General features: G+C 45.9%; 1 protein-coding gene across 2 annotated transcripts in view; it reads left to right on the forward strand.

Moving 5' to 3' along the window:
- The first annotated feature begins 11,137 nt into the window (after positions 1-11,137).
- BCL2 (BCL2 apoptosis regulator) overlaps positions 11,138-19,419 on the forward strand; it is a 103,710-nt gene continuing 95,428 nt past the window's right edge. The window contains exons 1-2 of one of the 2 annotated variants that reach the window (XM_054164337.1): positions 11,138-11,280; positions 11,649-12,441. In XM_054164337.1, the coding sequence (XP_054020312.1) occupies positions 11,854-12,441 (588 nt within the window). In that variant the 5' untranslated portion in view covers positions 11,138-11,280; positions 11,649-11,853. Of the gene's footprint in view, positions 12,442-19,419 lie in introns of both variants that reach the window. The other variant, XM_009904953.2, reaches the window with a different exon arrangement.

The raw sequence follows: 19,419 nt of genomic DNA on the forward strand, positions 1-19,419 counted from the left end.
ACCTGGTTTACAAATATATTTGGGGGAGGGGGAGATCACATTGGCACTCTCATTTTAAGTGGTTGGACTTGCATTCGATTACAAATGTTGAGGCATCGTTGAATTCTTCACAAAGCCTATGTTTTAAGAACTCCCTCCTGATTTTGTTTAGATATGTGAAGCTGTGCATGCCTATAATATACTAATTTTGAGAATAGAGCCTACTCCTGCATTTTTGAACAGCTAGGCTTCAGTGCAAAGACACCTACTGTGCATATATTTCCTGTGCTGCTTAATGTGAATGACATAATGGGCCGTTTATCATTGTCAACGTTACGTTTCTTAAAGCAACAGAGCAATGCCATTGGGACCCCATCATCTATGTTAATTCTTACTTTGGTGCAAATAAAATGCTCTTTGACCACCTGCAGAAGATATCAAAATGGATGAATCCATTGTGCTGCAGTTTGAACTAAATGCTTCTGTAAATGGCTTGACATCAACACAGGCTCTCGAAGGTCAGGATTTAAAACTAGTAAGACACTCTGGATACTTGAATTTTTGGATCTTCAACTTGAAATACTAAAGGGTTTGCATGTAAGAAATATTCTAGAAGGTCAGAGTGCACAGAAGACACTATGGCAGCTAAGCCTCTTGAAAATATTTCAAGTTGGACATCCTAGATCACTCTTTCTTGTCCAAAGAGTCCTCCAAACAACAACTGATAAAATTCAGCACAAGTGTATGCGAAGAAGGAATAAGAATGCTGGATGAAAGCCATGGCCCTGATCTAGAGAGACCTCAATTCATACTTGGCTTTCCATAGTGTAAGTGGTTGTATTGACAGTAAAATTGTAGGTTGAAGCCCATAGCCATTGTGGAAATTGGAATGAAGGTTTTTAAAGGAGCAAGTAAAGAGTAGTCTTTGTAACTGTTCTAGTTTCTGCTGTTGTAAATTAATGCAGATAACCTCAACTGATGAACTTTTCAGCTGGTCTCTTGTCAAAATACAGAAATTGTCAACTGCAGCAACCTTTGGTGTTAATTTTGTTTCCTTATTCACATTCTCTATTTATCAGTGTATTCATTTTAAGGTCCAATATTAAGTGAAGGAGATGCCTTGTAATTTTGTGGAAAAAACGTTTAGCAGCCAAAAACCTATTTTGCCAGTTGAAATGTTACAAAACCTCTACATCTGAATGTTCTAGCAGTATATTAGATCCGTGAAGAACTTCACATAGGCTTTATTATTTTGTCAGATTGTCAATAATTTAATCACTTGTGCCATATCAGTCAGTGTCTCGTCTCTTGTTTTCTTGGTCAATCTTTGAGACTCAGTTTAGGCTTCGATAGTCTTTTCCATTCCGTGTAATTTCTAATGACCGCTTTGAATACAGATTTATTGTACCTTTACATATAGTTTACTTCACCAAGGTGTTCATATGTGCAATTTAAATAGATTTAATATTTTACTAAGAAGAAAGATAAAGGTAAATAAACTTTATTTGCTGTGAAAAAACCAACCCACAAAACTCTAGGCACTTTTAAAGGGTAAAAAGATACAGCGCTGTTTGTAAAAAGAAACTGCTTATTGCTTCGTCATTTTTGTGCCAGAACTGTAAACCAGTTTTAATATTTTATATTTCTCAAAATAAATGGAGACTCAACAAAGCATGTAACTTCTGAGTTCTTTGAGGGGATGAAGGGCCAAGTGTGAATTCATTTGCAGGACCTCGGCGGTGGTCTTTTTTCTTTTCTTTTTTCTTAGTTCTTTTTTTTCTTTTCAAAACTTTGGAATCTGGGATTAGTGCAGCAGGAGCCTCTTAATTTTGTGGGACAGCAGAGGGGGCAGTATATCCCTCCATTTTAGCAGCTTAGGGCAGAGGTGCACAGCAGGTGAAGGATGTGAAGAATTCGAATATTGGCATCAGACCTGGTGTCATCGAACTGTAATGAAAGCGGGGTTAAATGGATAATCTGCTTTGATTGCAGGAGCTGCTGTTAGTGTATAACTAGTGCTTGTGCTCTCCGGAGGTGCTTGTGCACTTGGTGCCATGGTCTAGTAGTCATGAGGTCTTGGGTGACAGATTGGACTTGATGATCTTTGAGGTCTCTTCCAACCTTATTGATTCTATGAATTCTGACAAGCCAAGTGTTTCTCGTTCTTCCTAGTTGAAAACAGTGGCGGTAACAGTGAAGGTAGCTGTCTTTCTGTCCTGCCACTGAACATGTAGCTATCTACAAAATTGATATAAAAATATCAGGCCAAAGTAGATAGCTCTTCATTCCTTTTCATAACTGCATTTCAGTTACAATGCTAAATTATCTGTAGGTCCATTTTGGTTTGGTTTGGGTTGTGTTTGGGAGGGGTTGTGTTTGTTTTTCTGCCAGACCATTACCAAGCATTCTGAAGAGTAGGTGTGTGTTTGTCAATGCTGGTAGTGAAACCTCATGAAGTCATTTCCTATTCTCTGTCACTGGGGGGAGACTCTTGCAAGAGCCTTTTAAATTAGGTGTCTTGTCTTGCTACACCTCCCGTCCTTTCTCCTATTTCCTTTCTTTCAATCTGGTTACAGTACACAGGTAAAAAAAGAAGGCTGTGCTCATCTTCCTGTCGTTGGCGCTCTGCAGAGAGGGGGGGAATAACATTGAACTTCTGTACAGAAACTTCCACTGAAGGAAGTGGAAAGTAGAAATACTTGGGTGTGTTTGTTTGTTGTGGGGTTGTTTGGTTGGCTTTGGTTTTTTGATTGTTTGTTCTGAACCCCAAAGATGCATATCTAATTTGATGGGGGTGGAGGGGAAGCCTTTCCTAAAACTGATTGGAAAGGATTGCTGTTTGAGGAAACCTTGATGAAGGAATATTAAACCCCCTCCATGGCAGAATACCACTAAACCAGTCTTACGTTTTATTTTTTAGAAGTTGGAAATATATTTATTTTCAGCTTGGAGGGGAATTCCCATGTTAATTTTAAACCTTTTGAGTTGTAATATGAAGTTCTTTCTGTCCTAGTGTTGCTAGAGCAATGCAAATAAACACTGGGACTGAAAGCGTAACATACGTGACTAACAATAAATCATGCCACCAAGGATCAGCTTCCTTGGCTAAAATAAGATGGTAAATCTGTAAAGATACCAGTGGTGATAAATGTAAAGAAAAATAATACTAACATCAAATTTTCAATGTTCTAGGTAACTTGCAACTGAGGGGAAAATCCTTTTAAAAACAATCAGGTGCTTCAAAGAAAGTAGATAAAATGAGATGCATTGGTCTTTATCTCAAAATATTTACTCAAATGCTTTCCTCTTTTTACTTTGAGGCAACTTTAACAGGTGTAACAAAATTTTATGGATCTGGTGGAGATTCCTATTTGTCTAGCAGAGTCCTCCCACTTCCTTTCCCTCCATGCTGAATGTGTTTCCTTCACTCTTCTGCTGTCTCAGGTAGGAAGTTGGTCTTGGATTACTTTTTCCGTAGAAGAAAGAAGGGACATAGCATTTTCCAAAGCATGAGAATCAGCTGGTACCTTGTGAAAAGATGGTGAGACAGTTCAGGTACTGTAAAGACAAGATCCTATTGCCACATAGTGAAGTAGTGATGTTAAAGTGAAGGATTTCCAGAGGCAGATGCAGTTGTCTACTTCCTTTCCAGTGCAAACCATGGGGCCTCTATCTTGATGAGAAGTTTGACGGATGAGTACAGTAAAAGAGGTCTGAAAGTCAGGAGCTGTTTGCTGTGTCAGACCCTAAAGATACTATCTTAGGATCTTATCCAGCTGCCTTTCCTGATGAGCACAATTAAGCACCATGAAATAAACCATAATTGCAGGTTGAGCACGCTTTTAAATGTTTTACAGTAGCATTCTCTGCACTGCAAGTGCTTCCAGACAAAAAGGATCCACTCCACACCTCTAGCATTTGCACCACTGACAGGATGAAAGGAAATCTCCCATCTCAGGAATGCACTTGAAGACATTTATTCAGGTTAACCTGCCACTGTCCTGGTTAAAAGTTAGGAAAATTAGCATCCAAGCTTCATGGGTTCTACTTCTCTGTACTTTCACATGCAGAAAACTCTTTAAAAGCATTGTATGAAAGAAGCTAGCTGCTGCCTAGATGATATACATAGAAGAATACATAGAATACATAGAATAAACCAGGTTGGAAGAGACCTTCAAGATCATCGCGTCCAACCCATCAACCAATCCAACACCGCCCAAGCAACTAACCCACAGCACCAAGTACCCCGTCAAGTCTTCTCCTAAAAACCTCCAGTGATGGCGACTCCACCGCCTCCCCAGGCAGCCCATTCCAATGTGCAATCACTCTTTCTGTATAGAACTTTTTTCTAACAATTGGGCAATGCACTGAGCAAAATGGATGAAGACAGTCTTAGCAATAAATGGTGTGTAGCTAATGGAAAAATTATATGCACACATGCAAGTTTCTTAGAGCATTGTTTTAAAAGCATTTCCTGCAGCTTGGCAGAGATACACCATCAGTCCCTGGGTATGGTGGTCTCATGGACAGAAATGAACGTGAAAAATCATGGTTGGTGGATAGTTTTAGTCAGGGCAAATTAGAAAGTTCTGGCTGGCATGAAGGCATGCGGAGCAAATACATGCTAGCTTGGAAAGGAGAAGCACTGCCATGGGTGGCACAGACAAATGCCTCACTGGACACAGTACCAACAAGCACTTCAAGTGCCACTGGCTATATGAGGAGCAGCCTGCTAATTTGCATGTGTGCAAATTCCCAACTCAAGGCCACAATCTCAATGGACTCTCAGTAAAACCAGTATCTAAGCTGTGCTAAAACATTGTCAAGCAAAGGACCTCCTTAATTGTCATATTTACATGTACCACTAAATACTACTTTTGGGTTATTCAAATTTAGAGGTTTTGGGGCTGTTTTTTTTGGTTGTTCATTTATTCTAGGATAGAAAAATGCATATTTTCATCAAAAAATGTGGCATTGTCTTGGCTCACTTTGAGTGCTGTCACACAGTGCAAACTTGCTTCATGCCTGCTCAAGCAGGGCTTTAAACAATTGCATGCTTCTCTCCAACTTGCCTGCTCATGAGCCAAGGAAATAAGAGTGGGCAGGTCACCAGGAAACAAAGTTGCTGTTGAAATCCTGTTGATGTTAATACAAAGCTACGGGGAAAAGGTGTCCACTTTCACATTGCCAGGAAGTTCAGTGTTGCTAAGCACTGCAAACTTTTTTAGATCATTTTTTAATAATGCATCTACTGTATAGCAGGCTTCTGAGAAGCTACCAAAGAGCAGCTTTGCAGGATCCTGCCTGTTTGTTCAATTGCCCGAGCATGGGTAAGAAAGCCATCTCAAGAAAACAATCTGTCCTTTCCGCTGCCAGACCTGACTGATGCCTGTGGTCAACGTTCCAGCCTCTCTGATTGCCATGGGAGCTTTTTCACGTGAGCTTTTGTTTGTATTCCTGGCTGAGTGCTAATTCTTTATACAGCTAATTCTTATTAGTCTGCTTAAGTTCAGTGGGATGGCTCACATAAAAGTAAGTGTATGTGTCGAAGGATTTGCAGGATCAGATCTTCAGTAGTCAGCATGTGGTGATTTATTAGCTGACTTTGTGCGCTCATTCCACGCTCCTTGGTAAATCCTGATCCTCTCTTGATGGTTTCTTCTAGCTCCTCCCTAAACCATACTGTCTTTTCTTTGGGTTTGGGTGTCTTTTTTAACAGCTCAAACAAGCAAGCAAGGTCTAAAGCAGAACTGTGATGAAAACTTGTGACAGTTTAATGCATGCTTATCACCCGCTCAGGCAGAGTTATAATTGGTTTTAAGATGCCACTCCCTTCAATTACAGCTGTAGATGCAGGTCAGATGCAATGCATTTTGTTACATTATTTAAAAACAAGGAAGACTTCCAATGTATGTGTGTAATTTTGGTTTGCTTTTTTACCGAGTCCAAATTTGTCATTCTTCAAGGCACAGATTTTCTTTCCTGTAATTCATCCCTAACACCTTTACTTAAAGCAAACAGTTCCTAGGATTTTTCCCTCTATTTTTCTGGTTTGGGTTTTTTTTAATATAGTCTTAGCTATGTTTGGTGTTAGCAAGCTTTCTTGTGAACTATGACAATTACTTTCCTGTTACACTTAGAAGAAGACTGGGATCTATCATTCCAATAGCAAAGTGCTAAATACAGCTGTTGGGGGGAAAGCATCGTTACTAAATGTGTTGCAGAGAATTTGATAGAGTTTTGCTGTAGCCATTTCAATCAGAAGTCAGTTAAGAATTCTGAAACTATTTTGTTTTACTGATTACCTGCCTTCAGTACACTGTTCATTTAGTTGGTCTTAACTCTATTTTGCATTAAAATTATATTCAAATACCCTAAGCAAATTGAGTGATCTCTTCAGTTTCTCCTTATAAAAGCCTTTTTTTTTTTTTTTTTAAATAGGTATCTCTCTTTTTGCATCAGCCCCAGTCTGATTTATTCCCTTTGCTTTAAAACTGATCCTGCTATGACATTGTTGTGCAGCTTATGCAGACGCTTTTTCTGTGTAACTTAACATTTGTAGTCTAGCTGGACTTCAGCAAGGCCTTTGACACCATCCCCCACAGCAAACTCCTGGCCAAGCTGTTAGCCTGTGGCTTGGACAGCACCACTCTGAGCTGGGTTAGGAAGTAGCTGAAGGGCTGAGCCCAGAGAGTGGTGGTGAATGGTGCCATATACAGCTGGAGGCCAGTCACTAGTGGTGTCCCCCAGGGATCAGTGCTGAGCCCCATCCTGTTCAATATCTTTATTGATGGTCTGGATGAGGGGATTGAGCCCACCATTAGTAAATTTGGAGATGACACCAAGTTGGGAGCAGGTGTTGATCTGTTAGAGGGTAGGAGAGCTCTGTAGAGGGACCTTGACAGGCTGGACAGATGGGCAGAGTCCAACATGATGTCATTTAACAAGTCCAAGTGCCGGGTGCTGCACTTTGTCCCCAGCCTGTAGCACTGCATGGGGTTGTTGTGACCAGAGTGGCTGGAGATCAGCCAGGCAGAAAAGGACCTGGAAGTACTCGTTGACAACTGTCTGAATATGAGCCAGCAGTGTGCCCAGGTGGCCAAGAAGGCCAATGGTATCCTGGCCTATATCAGAAGTAGTGTGGCCAGCAGGAGCAGGGAAGTCATTATGCCCCTGTACTCAGCACTGGTTCAGCCACACCTTGAGTACTGTGTCCAGTTCTGGGCCCCTCAATTTAAGAAGGACACTGAGACACTTGAACGTGTCCAGAGAAGGGCAATGAGGCTGGGGAGAGGTCTCAAGCACAAGCCCTATGAGGAGACGCTGAGGGAGCTGGGGTTGTTTAGCCTGGAAAAGAGGAGGCTCAGGGGAGACCTTATTGCCATCTACAATTACCTGAAGCGAGGTTGTAGCCAGGTGGGGGTTGGTCTCTTCTCCCAGGCAACCAGCACCAGAACAAGAAGACACAATTTCAAGCTGTGCCAGGGGAGGTTTAGGCTGGATGTTAGGAAGAAGCTCTTCATAGAAAGAGTGATTTGCCATTGGAATGGGCTGCCCAGGGAGGTGGTGGAGCCACCGTCCCTGGAGGTGTTCAAAAAGGGATTGGACATGGCACTTGGTGCCATGGTTTAGTTAGTCATGAGGTGTTGGGTGATAGGTTGGACCTGATGATTTCTGAGGTCTTTTCTGATTTGTGTCTGATGTATTTTCAGTTGTGGGACCAACTACATTAGCTTCAGTCACCAGCACAGTGGCAGACTTAATCATCATAGAATCATAGAATGGTCTGAGTTGGAAGGGACTTCCAAAGGTCATCTAGTCCAACCCCCTCTGCAGTAAGCGGGGGCATCCTCACCTAGATCAGGTTGCTCAGAGCCCTGTCGAGCCTCACCAGTCAGCTTGGTTGGTTATGGCTGTTCTGTATGAGTTGTTCCATTTAAACCACAGCATGTTACATGGAAATGTCAGATTGTTTTCCATATTCAGAACAGACTCTATTCTTGCACTCTTTTGGTGCAAGAATACAAAGGCAGTGATTTTACTTGGTTGACAGATACCTCCATTTGTGCCATTAGAAGCAATCCCTGAGCTCCCTGTAAATGCCTTACTTTTGAAGTCTTTTTATGCAGCAGGAGTTGAGATGCATTTGCACCACAGTATTTAATTATGCCGCAAGCTACCCACATGCCCTGGTGCTGCTACAGCCCTTAGCCCGGAGCTGCATAGAGCATCGTCCATCTTTTCACCTCCCTTCAGCTGCTGTCTTGCAACATCTTGTCCCTCTCCTGGGAACTCAACCAACCGCAACAAGCCCTGTATTAAATAGCAGCAGGCAGCAATAAATACGAGGCAAAGGAGGGGGCACCTGGACGGGTGGGCCTTTCGCTTCTGCCAGGCCGCAAGGCCGGGGCTGGGGGTCCCGGCTGCCGCGACTGAGCCCCGAGAGAGCAGCGGCCGCTGGGTGGCAACAGCCGCGCGCCGGGGAGGCGCTGCCGGCCTCGCGCCGCCCGCCCTACCCGGCAGCCTCGGCCAGCGCGGGCATCGCTCCCTTCGGGGTCCGCAAGTGCTCGGCACTCCGACGAGAGGAGGTAAGCGGAGAGCTGGCAGGGAGGTGGAAAATGTTGGCATGGGTATGGGACCGAGCGTTTTCCCGTGGCCCCCCAAATAAGAGGCCAAAACGATTAAACACTCGGAAGGCCTCTTCAGGTACTTGGAAAGGCGCTCGTCGGTACACGTTACAGACACGTTCCCTGGCGCAGCTTCAAAACCCATCTCTAGATCATCACTCAGGCCGCAAGTGAGCTGTTAGTGTATGAAGACTGTCCCCCGTTTTGATGCCAGGACATCCTTTTCTCAGTGGAGCAAAAGCTGAATACTCACCCCGCTCCGGTGCGTTTTCCTCAGCCAGGTAAGTGTGAGGCAGGTAAGCGTGAGGCAAGTTAGCCTACACACCGTGCACCATGGGCCAGTGAGTGAAGAAAAGTGACCCAGAAAATGGAGGCGGAGGGCAGGGTCTCCATTCCAGGGACGGAATGTGCATTCGTTCCCTGTGTCCCCTATCAAAGCAAACTCACCTTCACAGCTTTATTTAGGCCTTTTATTCCTTGTAGGTTCAGAGTAGTTGATATAGATGATCATCCCAGACACCCATGTATCAACAAAAACTGGCAGACCTCATCAAACGTCTCTTTCCCCCCTCTCACATTAAGCAGGGCAAGGTGCTGAGTTTTCCCGCTTCAGTTTCACTTGGGCTTTACCCTGTGCTCATTTCAGCAGGGTCTGTCACAGCATCACTCGTCGGAGCCTTGATGTTTGTTGGGATAGCAGAGGGGCTGAACCATCACTATTTTACTAATTCCAAGTGCTGTTAGTTTACCTACTTTGAAGGTTAACTCTGCTTCTTTGATCAAGTTCCAAATTAATCTGTTAAACAGTTCATTTCCCCCTTCTTCAGTCTAAAAACCCCAACCTTCAGGCCGGGTGCAGGGACAAATCCAAGTCCCGTTTCTGCAGAGTCTAAGTATCCATCTCCTCGCCTGTTCCCCAGGCACACCTGAAAACGGTCCGGGCGGCGTGCGTAGCGCAGGCGCCCGGAATTTCTCACCGGGGGGAGCATCCGCAGAGGTGGCCCACGGCGCTCGACCTGTCCCCAGCTCCTGGCTCCCCAAGGTCTCCGCTGCCGCGCAGCATCTGCTGCCAGGGCTGACCGCCCCAATCCACTGCGCTTTGGAGGCCTTGCCCGCCTACATCGGACCACTTGCCCGTTTAAAAGGGACATGTGGGGTTTTTTCTCCTCTTCACACCTCAAGCACCCCCTTAATTATTTTTTTCCCTGTAATAAATCCGCACAGCTGCAGCTGCTCACCCGTCCCGCGCGCGGCGGCTGAGGCGCGGAGCCGGACCGGGGCACTCCCCCGCGCAGGGCAGCGCAGCCCCCAGCCTCACGCCGCTCTGCCGTCTCTGCGCGCCCGCCTACGCCACCCACTTCCTCCGCTCGGGCGGAGGCGGGAGAGGGCGGGCGGCGGCGCGGCCCTCCAGCACCACCCGTGGACCGAGTAGCCGCCCCGCCGCCGGCCCCAGGCCAACGCAGCGATGGAGGGCGGGCCGGGTGCGCGCGGGGCTTCTCGCCCCTGCCACCGCCTGCCTTTTTTTCCTTCTTTTTTAGCACCCCTCCCCATTTCCCCCTTTTCTTGAATGAAGCGTGAGGCGGAGCTCTAGGAAACTACCACGCCCGGCTGCGCCGCTCAGGGCCGAAGAAGGAGCCTGCCCCTCAGGTTCCGCTCCTCCCCGCCTCTCCCCGCCTCCGCCGCTCCGCTCCGCTCCCCCCCCCCCGCAACCTCCCCCCCCCCGCCGCCTCCGCTGCCGTCGCCGCTAGGAGAGCTCCCCGCCCGCGCCCGCCGCTGCCGCCGCTCGGAGCCGCCGCCGCCCGGAGCCGCCGCCACCGCCGGCAGCAGCAGCGCGGAGCGCCCCGAGGAGCCGCCCGGGGCCGGCGGGGGTGCGCCGGGGCTGCGCGGGCAGCGGGCGGGCAGCGGCGCCGTGGCCGCGGTCCCCATCGGCACCAGTCACACCGTACATACGCCCCGTCCGCGCCACTCCTCGCCAGCGCCGGGGGCTTTTCCTCCTCTGATACAAAGCTGCTCGGGAAATGGCATTTCTCCCCGGAGCCACAGTCAAAAGCAGTTTTCCGTCTTTATTTTGATGAATTTTAATATTAATTTTTTCGCTCTTTCTTGTGAAAAAATAATTAGTTTCCTAAATACATACAATTTTTTTCTTTTTCTTTCTTTTTTTTTTTTTTTTTTGGCGTGTGCGTGTATGTGTGGGGAAGCACCGGGCTCCTGCGATCGGTGTCTGAATGAAACTACGTAAATGCCTATGTCTGTACGTTGCACTGGAGGGAAAAACGGAGCACTTCTGCGAGAGCTTGGATTCAAATGCGGTTCATCTGGTCTCCAGGATTTTCCGTCTCGTTGGGGTTGTTCACCTTCCTGGGCTGCGAGGCGGGATTTTCTGAGCTTTGACACATCTTTGGAGATGTCTGTTAAACAGAAGTCTGGAAAAAACCATTTGAAATCATAAAGATTTTTTACTTTTTTTTTTTTTTTCCGCCTCTTTTTCTTTTTTATTTTCCTTTTTTTTTTTTTTTTTTTTTCTCCCCGGTCCGTTTCCCATCACCTTGGTGACTTGAAGCATCAAAGCAGCCAGAACTTAACGTTGCTGAAGACTTGGGATGTTTGGGTTTTGTTCTTACAAATTTTTTTTTTAGAGGAAACTTGACAGAGGAACATATTTATAGTCCAAGTAAGTACTTTACAGAGGAAATTTAGTTTGTGTAACTTAACGAGGAAAAAAAAGGCAGTGTTGCGGTTTCTAGCTTAAAGTGTGTTGGATTAATATTCATCCAAGGCTGTTTAGCAAATCGTATTGAAGTGCAGTTTTTACAGTGTGTGCTCATCTGCTCCTTCATGCCCGTGGTAGTTCAGCACCTAAGGGGAAATGCACCTGATTTTCAATCAGTAGAATATTATTTTTTTTTAAAAGATGTATTTCAACAACCGAGGAGGAAATGATCCTAAAGTAAATTTGTAATAAAAGTAGTAAATGTGCACCTGGACGTAAAGTATTTGCAGCATTTTAATCCTTATTTATACCGTGCATCTCAAACCAAGGAGGAAACACTGAGAAGACAAAAGTACCTCTGAGACCCTGAGAACTCCCCCACACCACCATGAATGAAACCGTGCCCGATACAGTAACTGGATTATAATTTTTGGTGTTACTAATTTTATTACTATTGGCTGCTTTACTTTTTTGGGTTCATCCTGCTCCTCTTCTTCCTCTCTCCCTTCCTCTTGCTGCTTCCTCTTGGGAATTATGGCTCATCCGGGGAGAAGAGGCTACGATAACCGGGAGATAGTGCTGAAGTACATCCACTATAAACTCTCACAGAGGGGATACGACTGGGCTGCCAGCGAGGACAGAGCACCCTTGCCTCCAGGTCTCTCTTCTGCTGCTGCTGCTGCTGCGGTTCCTGCTGCTGCTGGGACTTCCTCTGATCACACTGGCCTGGTGCCTCCGCACCCCGAGCCCCCCGGCTCGGCTGCTGCTAGCCATGTGCCCCCAGCTGAGGGGCTGCGCCCTGCACCCCAGGTCGTCCACCTTGCCCTGCGCCAGGCAGGGGATGAGTTCTCCCGACGCTACCAGAGGGACTTTGCGCAAATGTCCGGCCAGCTACACCTGACGCCCTTCACGGCCAGAGGCCGCTTTGTGGCAGTAGTGGAGGAACTCTTTCGAGATGGGGTTAACTGGGGCAGGATTGTGGCCTTCTTCGAGTTCGGTGGTGTGATGTGTGTGGAGAGTGTCAACCGGGAGATGTCTCCCCTTGTAGACAACATTGCCACCTGGATGACCGAGTACCTGAACCGGCACCTGCACAACTGGATCCAGGACAACGGAGGCTGGGTATGTACCCTGATTGCTTGTTCTCTTCCCTAGCTCTGGTCCACAGCCAGTGGGGCTCCAGGGTGGGCAGTGCCCAACGGGTTGCACTTGTGTTGGGGAGGAGCAAAAGGTTTGCCTGGCGGGGTCATCTGCACTGACGTGCCAAAGCAGCACAGGCCTTTTGCCAGCTGTCAAGTTTCACCTAGTTGTGGAGTTACAGTGGAGTGGTTTGGTGTTAGGGGAACAGCTACAAGTCATGAGTGAAAAGGATGAGGAAGACACCCTTTTCATCAGCTGTCTTGGCTCTCCTACCCTTGTCCAACCTCCCCTGCTGGTAACGCCCGCCAGCAGGGACCACGTGTGTGCATGCATGCATCCCTGCCCTTTAGGGGTGATGTGCCAGGTAAATGCTCAATCAATATGAGATTCTGGTGCTGCAGGCAAGCAGGTGGCCATTGGTGCTGGTGTCTACAGCTGCAGTGGCAACTGGAGTGAGGTTTTATGGTATAGAATGTGTCTAGTGTGAAAAATGAGGTTTTGTCTTGAGGTGAAATAAAGGTACTGGGAGCCACGTCTGTGGGATTGCACTGGAATATGAGTGTTTGTTGTGATCCAATGGATGACTGTTTCTGGGGTAGAGATCACCTCTGGTCAGGGCTAGCTTCAGCATCATTGGTCCCTGGAGGTGTTCAAGAAACGTGGACATGGAACTTCAGGACATGGTTTATTGGCTGTGGTTGTCTTAGATTGGCAGTTGGACTTGCTCTTAGAGTATTTTTCCAACCAAAACTATTCTGTGATTCTGTGATCGTTCAGGAAGGGAGGATTTCCACTTGTAGAAGATAGGCAGCTTTTACAGTAGTAGCCATTACCTATTATCTTTATCTCCTAAAATGAATAACCATATTGAAATTGGAAGAGTCTTTCCTTTTACCCCCTACTAATCGATATACTCTAAGAAAATACAGTCCTAGCTGCTGTCCCACAACCCAAACCTGTATGTGTAGAGCTTATGATACTAATGCTTTGGAAGAAGAAAAGGCAAAAGTTACACTGAAGAAGAAACTTTACACATGGCCTGAGAGCTGGAATAAGTGACCTCAAAATGGAGGTCAGCTAGGTTGGACACCAGCAATTTCAGGTCTACTCCCTCATGAAGTACAAGGCTGACTCAATTACACAGCACACCTTTCAGCGGCGCGTGTTAAGGAATGTAAAGTACAGCACATGTGTACCTGTTAACATGGTGTGCAAACCTGATGTTTGTGAAGCATTACTGCATTAAACTCGCAGGGCTGGATCTCTTGCTGTTGGTGTTAGGCTCAGCAATGTGTCACCTGCATTGACTGGCTGCTAAAAAATTAAGATACAGCCTTTTGAATCTTTCTGACTAAAGGGTATACTTGTCTGAGGTTTATACATGCCTGAGGGTAGCGTCCAGAGGACATCTACTTGCTGCTGTAATGGAGGGCGTAAGGCTTTGGGGTCCTTTTCTCAGCAGGAATCCACATTGTGTGCCTCCCAGAGGAGTGCTGTATATCCCTGGTGACAAGTCACGTTGGAGGCAGGATCGTTCTGCCCACCCCTGCTTCCACCAAGAAGACAAATAGATTCAAAATTCATGGGGCCAGAAGGGGGAGCAAAAAATGTGTGTGTGTGTGTGTGTCTGTGTGTTTATACACATATATACATATGTGATTACAAATGTGAATACATACACAGACGTGCATATCTGTGTGTATCTATACACACACACACAAAATGACTCCAGTATTTTGTGGCTCCAGTATTTCACAGCACCACAGCTGGGAGAAGGAGACTCATTCCTTGATTCCCTGGTTCATGTCTCACTACAAGAGGGTTTGTCGGCATTGGGGGGTTTTAGGAAGTGTATAACTGGGGGGAAAAAAAAATCTGCAAACAGTTCAGGCTATTGGAGACCTTGGCTGGTTAAAAGATGAGCAGCTTAAAGAGTTAGGGATTTTGCAATGGCACTTCTGGGCTATCCTGCTTAACTTGTGTGAAAGTTCCCCCCCCCCAGGCTGGAAGCCCATTCAGAGAACTGGGGCTTTCTGTTTGCTCCAGAGCCAGGGAAATTGTTCTGTTGACACCAGTGAGCTTTGGATCAAATCTGTAAGCATGCTGGAGATGTATTGTCCTGTGGGTGTATTGTGTAAATAGAAACATAAATAATGAATAAAACGGAGAAGGTACAGAGACAGGTGTTACCAGGTGTGATTGGCCAGATGAGGCAGGTGCTGGAGCTGTTTCTCCAGGGTTAGCAATACAAGAAACTTGGACTATAAACACTGACTGCCTTTAAAAGGAAAAGATGCTTCTTATTGATAGCTGCTTAGTTGTTTTACTGAGGCTTTCTACAAACAAAAGCTTCAGATTTAGGATGCATGTGATGCCATTTACTGTCACATGCTATTTGTAATGTACACATGGAGGAAGATGTGCAAAATATTACCCCAGGGTAGCTTTTGCCTGTCTGGTAAATGACTGATACCTTTGAGCCATAGATTATTAAGGACAGGCAAAAACTTCTAGCTAGTTAGGAAGAGAAAAAGACTAACGCAAAGTTGTCAATACAGCTTTTAGTCTCTTCAGAGAGGGAGACATGGAGTGGTGGATTTTTCCATTCCTTTTTCTGGCTTTTAGGATCTTTCAGTGGAAAAGGATGCTTTAATATATACACTCAGTCTTAAGGTTGGCATGTGCACCATACCCCGCATACAAACCTTACCGAAGCATGATAAACGGCTCTTCTGAAGTAGCTGATTGCCTGGGAGGTGGTGAGGCTTTGTAGGACCTCGGCATGGCTGCCTGCAAGATCTCCCCATCACACACATTGCTGCAACAAGCAGGAGCACCTGCTGTTGCAGCCTTCTTGCTCCTTTATGTTGTGGCTCCTTGGTATGTTATGGAGTGATAATTTTATTAGGAGCTGTGTAGTAGTGGAGAAGAGAGCATCAGAATTAGTCACAAGCATATGCTACGCACCGAGTAAGCTGGACAGCACATGCTTTGAGTCTGTTGTATGCGGTTATGTCTTATGTTCAGGTCTGAAATTTGGTGACATGTCTGTCTTCTGCTTGGTCTGAATTGCTTCTCTAATGTATTCTGACAATATATTTTCAGGACATGAAGTCTTTATACTGCAAGGCAAATGAAAGCAAGCATATCAAAGGACAGGTTGGAAGGGTGGTGGACTATAAATTTGAGGCACTGGATGTCACCGTTAATGGTTTCTGGGGACTGTTAATACCCTTACAATACACAGCATCAAGGGTTTGTTTGAGAAAAAGCAGCAGATAGGGACTGCCTGTGTGGAGGCTGTATTATTAGCTTGTGGTTCTGGTGGCAAATAAATGCAGCTTTCTGAGATTTTCACGTAGGCCAGGAGACCGCAATATTGTACTTTGACCTGATAGCATCTTAATCACGTTACAAAAGAAATATGAGGAGAACCAGCTCATCTCTGCAATTTTGTGGTACTTGGTATAATGTATGCTTTCTGATTGACAGTTTAATGGCTTCATTTCACTTTTCAGAGCCTGATGTTTTAGCTGCAGAAGGGCTGGCTTGGCAAGCAATGCAGCCGGTGTAGAGGAAATAACCATGTTTGTCTGGCAGTGATGGATTCTCTCTTTAGGCACACAGCATAAGTGGGAGCTGTTCTCTGCTCTGGGCACTTGTAGACCAACATACAGCTTCCTCTGTGAGCTGTTCAAGAAAAAGCAAGAACATGAGATGACACAGGCACCATCCCATATATGTAGATAAGTACATTTTTGATGTAAAGAATGTAAAGAAGCCCAGGTGCGAGAAGCAGTGTTGTGTTGAAAATACAGCCAAGAAAGCATAATTTTAAATTACTATCTTCACATGCAAACCAGGAATGCAGTAGTCATGTGGTTTTGTCTGATACTGGGCTTTTACTGCAGTTCTCCATTCAGTTCAAATCTTAAGGCCGGATATGTGGAAGGATTTAGATGTCCAAAGCAGAGCTTGGGTGGAATATTAGCACTTGCATCCCCGGAGTGCCTGCCTGGCCAGAACAGAGGCAGAAGTCCCCAGCTTCCTGCCATTCCTCACCCAAGGCAGCCAGGAGCTTCAGCTGCCCTGAGTCAGGAATGCTGCTCAGCATGCTGCAGGGAACACTGTTCCTAACACTGTGTCTTGAAGCCAGCAGGCATCCTCTGCCTGGTTGCTGTCACTTACAAGTCATGCTTATGTGCAATTATAAGTGGAGGGAAACCACCACTGCTCCTGGCAGCTCCTTGGTTAAAGCCCCTCATCTGAGGTAATGGGAGATTTGCCTTGGAAACCTTTTCCAGCCTGGGATGTGGTTTACAGCCACATCTTCAACATCTCGGGAGGCTCTGCATGCCAGATAACTGCTGGTTTTGCTTAGGTGTCCTTCCCTTTGGCAGCAGAGTGGCTCCTTTTGCAGTGACGAAATTTCATTTGATGGAGAAAGAGCTAGGGTATCTAATTCCTGCTGTCTGATGTGTTTTCTTAGGTGGCTTTCTACAGCCAAATGCATAAATGCTTCTTGGACCAGCAACTAGACCCCAAGTTTCTCTTCTGGTTGACAGCCCTAATCACTGAACTTCCTCTCTTTTTTTTTTCCATGTAAGCCGTTAATTTTCTTTGCTCAGTGGCATGCCTGGAAAAGGAAGTATGGAGAGTTGTTGTGCTTTACAAAGGTCCATAGCCCTCTCCTGAAGGCAAGGGATAGCAAATGTGTCTGCCTCCAGGACAGTGCTAGAGGTTGTGGGATATTGGTATGACAGAGGGCCTTCCCTTGTGTGTGCATAGGATACCAGCAGATATCTCATCCCTTTTGGGTTCTATTCTCCTGGTGGCTTGGCTAGACCTGCACACCATGTTGCTTCTCTTGCAAGTTCCAGGCAAAAGCCTCTTGCTTGTCTGGCACAGGACAGTGCCTTGCTTGGAGCCAGATGTCCCATGCTGGAGCAGAGGTGCTTTGAGGTTTGTTTTACCAGTGACATGCAGCCTCATGACAACTCAATCCCCAGTGGGGCTAACCCCAAGTCACTGTTTGACTGGTAAAAGGAAACTATCTGAAATCCATTCAGTTAAATAAATGAATTGGCAGTTTCAAATGTTAACACCATCTACATCCTTTGCCAGTTTTTGTGGCTTTGTGGGTTTATAATCAAATTCTCAGAATATTATCAAAATATTTTTCTTTTTACTGTGCCGAAGCAAGGCAAAGAGCTAGGGGGGAAAGAGAACATGATTGTGATGCTCTAGCCCTTTTCCTTTGTAATAGCTTTGTTTATAACAACAAAGTTAGACTGCATATTTTCTCAGATGTTTTGTCTCTTTTTCTAATTAACAAAACATAATCTATTGCCCATGACCTTTGAAATTTCAGAACCAGGGGTCTTGATGGTGGAGATGATGTCGTTTGCCTAGATCTTGCAAAGAACCGTAACGTTCAAACAGCAATCCTATTAAAAAGTTTTACTCTACTTTCAGTATTGAGGAAGAAGTTAGTTCTGTGCCTGCATTAACACAGGCCTCTCTCAAGCTGCTGTGTTAGCTCTGCTGGGCAGTAAGTAGCTTAGTTTATTTGAGTATGTAGCTTGAAATTTGGAGTTGGTAATCCACAAAGAAAATCCAGTGGAATTTTTCTGCCGAGGCATGACTGTTTCTCAGATAGCAAAGCGTGGCTCTAGGAAAAGAATCACAAGACCCATGCAATGATGTATGAAATTGCATGCAGAGCAGAAGGATCTTCTCAGCAGCCAGATACCAGGGCCTGGGCTTCCTAAGGCAGCATGGGAACTTTGTACTGCATCGCCAGCAAACATTAAGCCCTTGTGCCAAATAAAAGTGTCCTTGATGGGATGGTGAAAGGAGATGGAGGGAAGTGGATGTAGAAATGAAAGCAGCACTCAGTTGTCACTCCAAAACCTCTGCTGTGGTTTTGGTCTCTTATGATGGTTTGTGCCTGGCACACCAGAGAGCCAGCCTTGTGCTATACTGTTGCCATCAAGGGATGCCAGGCCCAGGGTTCAGGATAGGACCAGCTGAAGTGGCTGCTCTCCCTATGCTGCTCTGCTTGTTAATGCAATCTGCCAGCAGTCTTGCTGTGTCCTTGTCTCCACTCATACTCTGCAGCCACACCACAAGGCTAGCTATCTCTGTGGTCCTACCCTGGCACTGCCAGTAGGATGGTGGGTGCTCACTCCTGATCTGGAGTCTGGGTCAGCAGCCTTGGCAGTCAAGCAGCCACAGCTAAAAACCAGTGATAGGTCTGATTAAGGTTCAACTCTCCTGTGGCAAAATGAATTGTTTTTTTTTTCTTTTACTACTGCATTTCCATTCCTTTTGGTGATCAGGCTTATGTGAAGGGTAGAATGGGGCAGGAGTGAATGTACAGCCATGTGCTTCATGGCGTGCTGGCCAGGCACAATCCCTGCTCCCGTTGTATGTGTGCTTGTCTGTCTGCTTCATGGAGGGCTGGTGGTCCCTGGGCTTTCTGCAGGCCTTTCTAACCATCCCTTTCCATCACCACTGCTGGCACTGGGAATTGAGTGTGGGACACCGTTCTTGGTGCTGCCTCGCAGCCTTCAGATACAGTGTGTGCAGGATCCATCCCTTCCCACCTCTCTCCCTGGCCTGTTTTATTTTCCTTCACACCCTTGGGAGAGTAGAGCCCAATCCTGTTTGGTTTGTTGTTTTTTTAAGAAATAATTTATTTGTGAGCACCTCGTGGCTGCTGTCCTGCTGGTTTGGTAAGAATGATAATAACACTTGCTGTTTGGTGGCAGCAAAATACTGACTGTTTCTGAGGGCAGTACTGGCCTGGTTTATTTTCCATTTCATCTATAATGATTGATGGATGAAGGTATGCAGTGCCACTGGCTTTCAGTCTCTTTAAGAATCTTTTCTTGATTGGTAGTTTGTTTTGTTTTGTATTATTTTGGTTGGTTGGGTTGGTTGGGTTTTTTCTCTCCT

The sequence above is a fragment of the Dryobates pubescens genome, chromosome 9 (assembly GCF_014839835.1).
Source record: "Dryobates pubescens isolate bDryPub1 chromosome 9, bDryPub1.pri, whole genome shotgun sequence".
Classification (NCBI taxonomy): Eukaryota; Metazoa; Chordata; class Aves; order Piciformes; family Picidae; genus Dryobates; species Dryobates pubescens.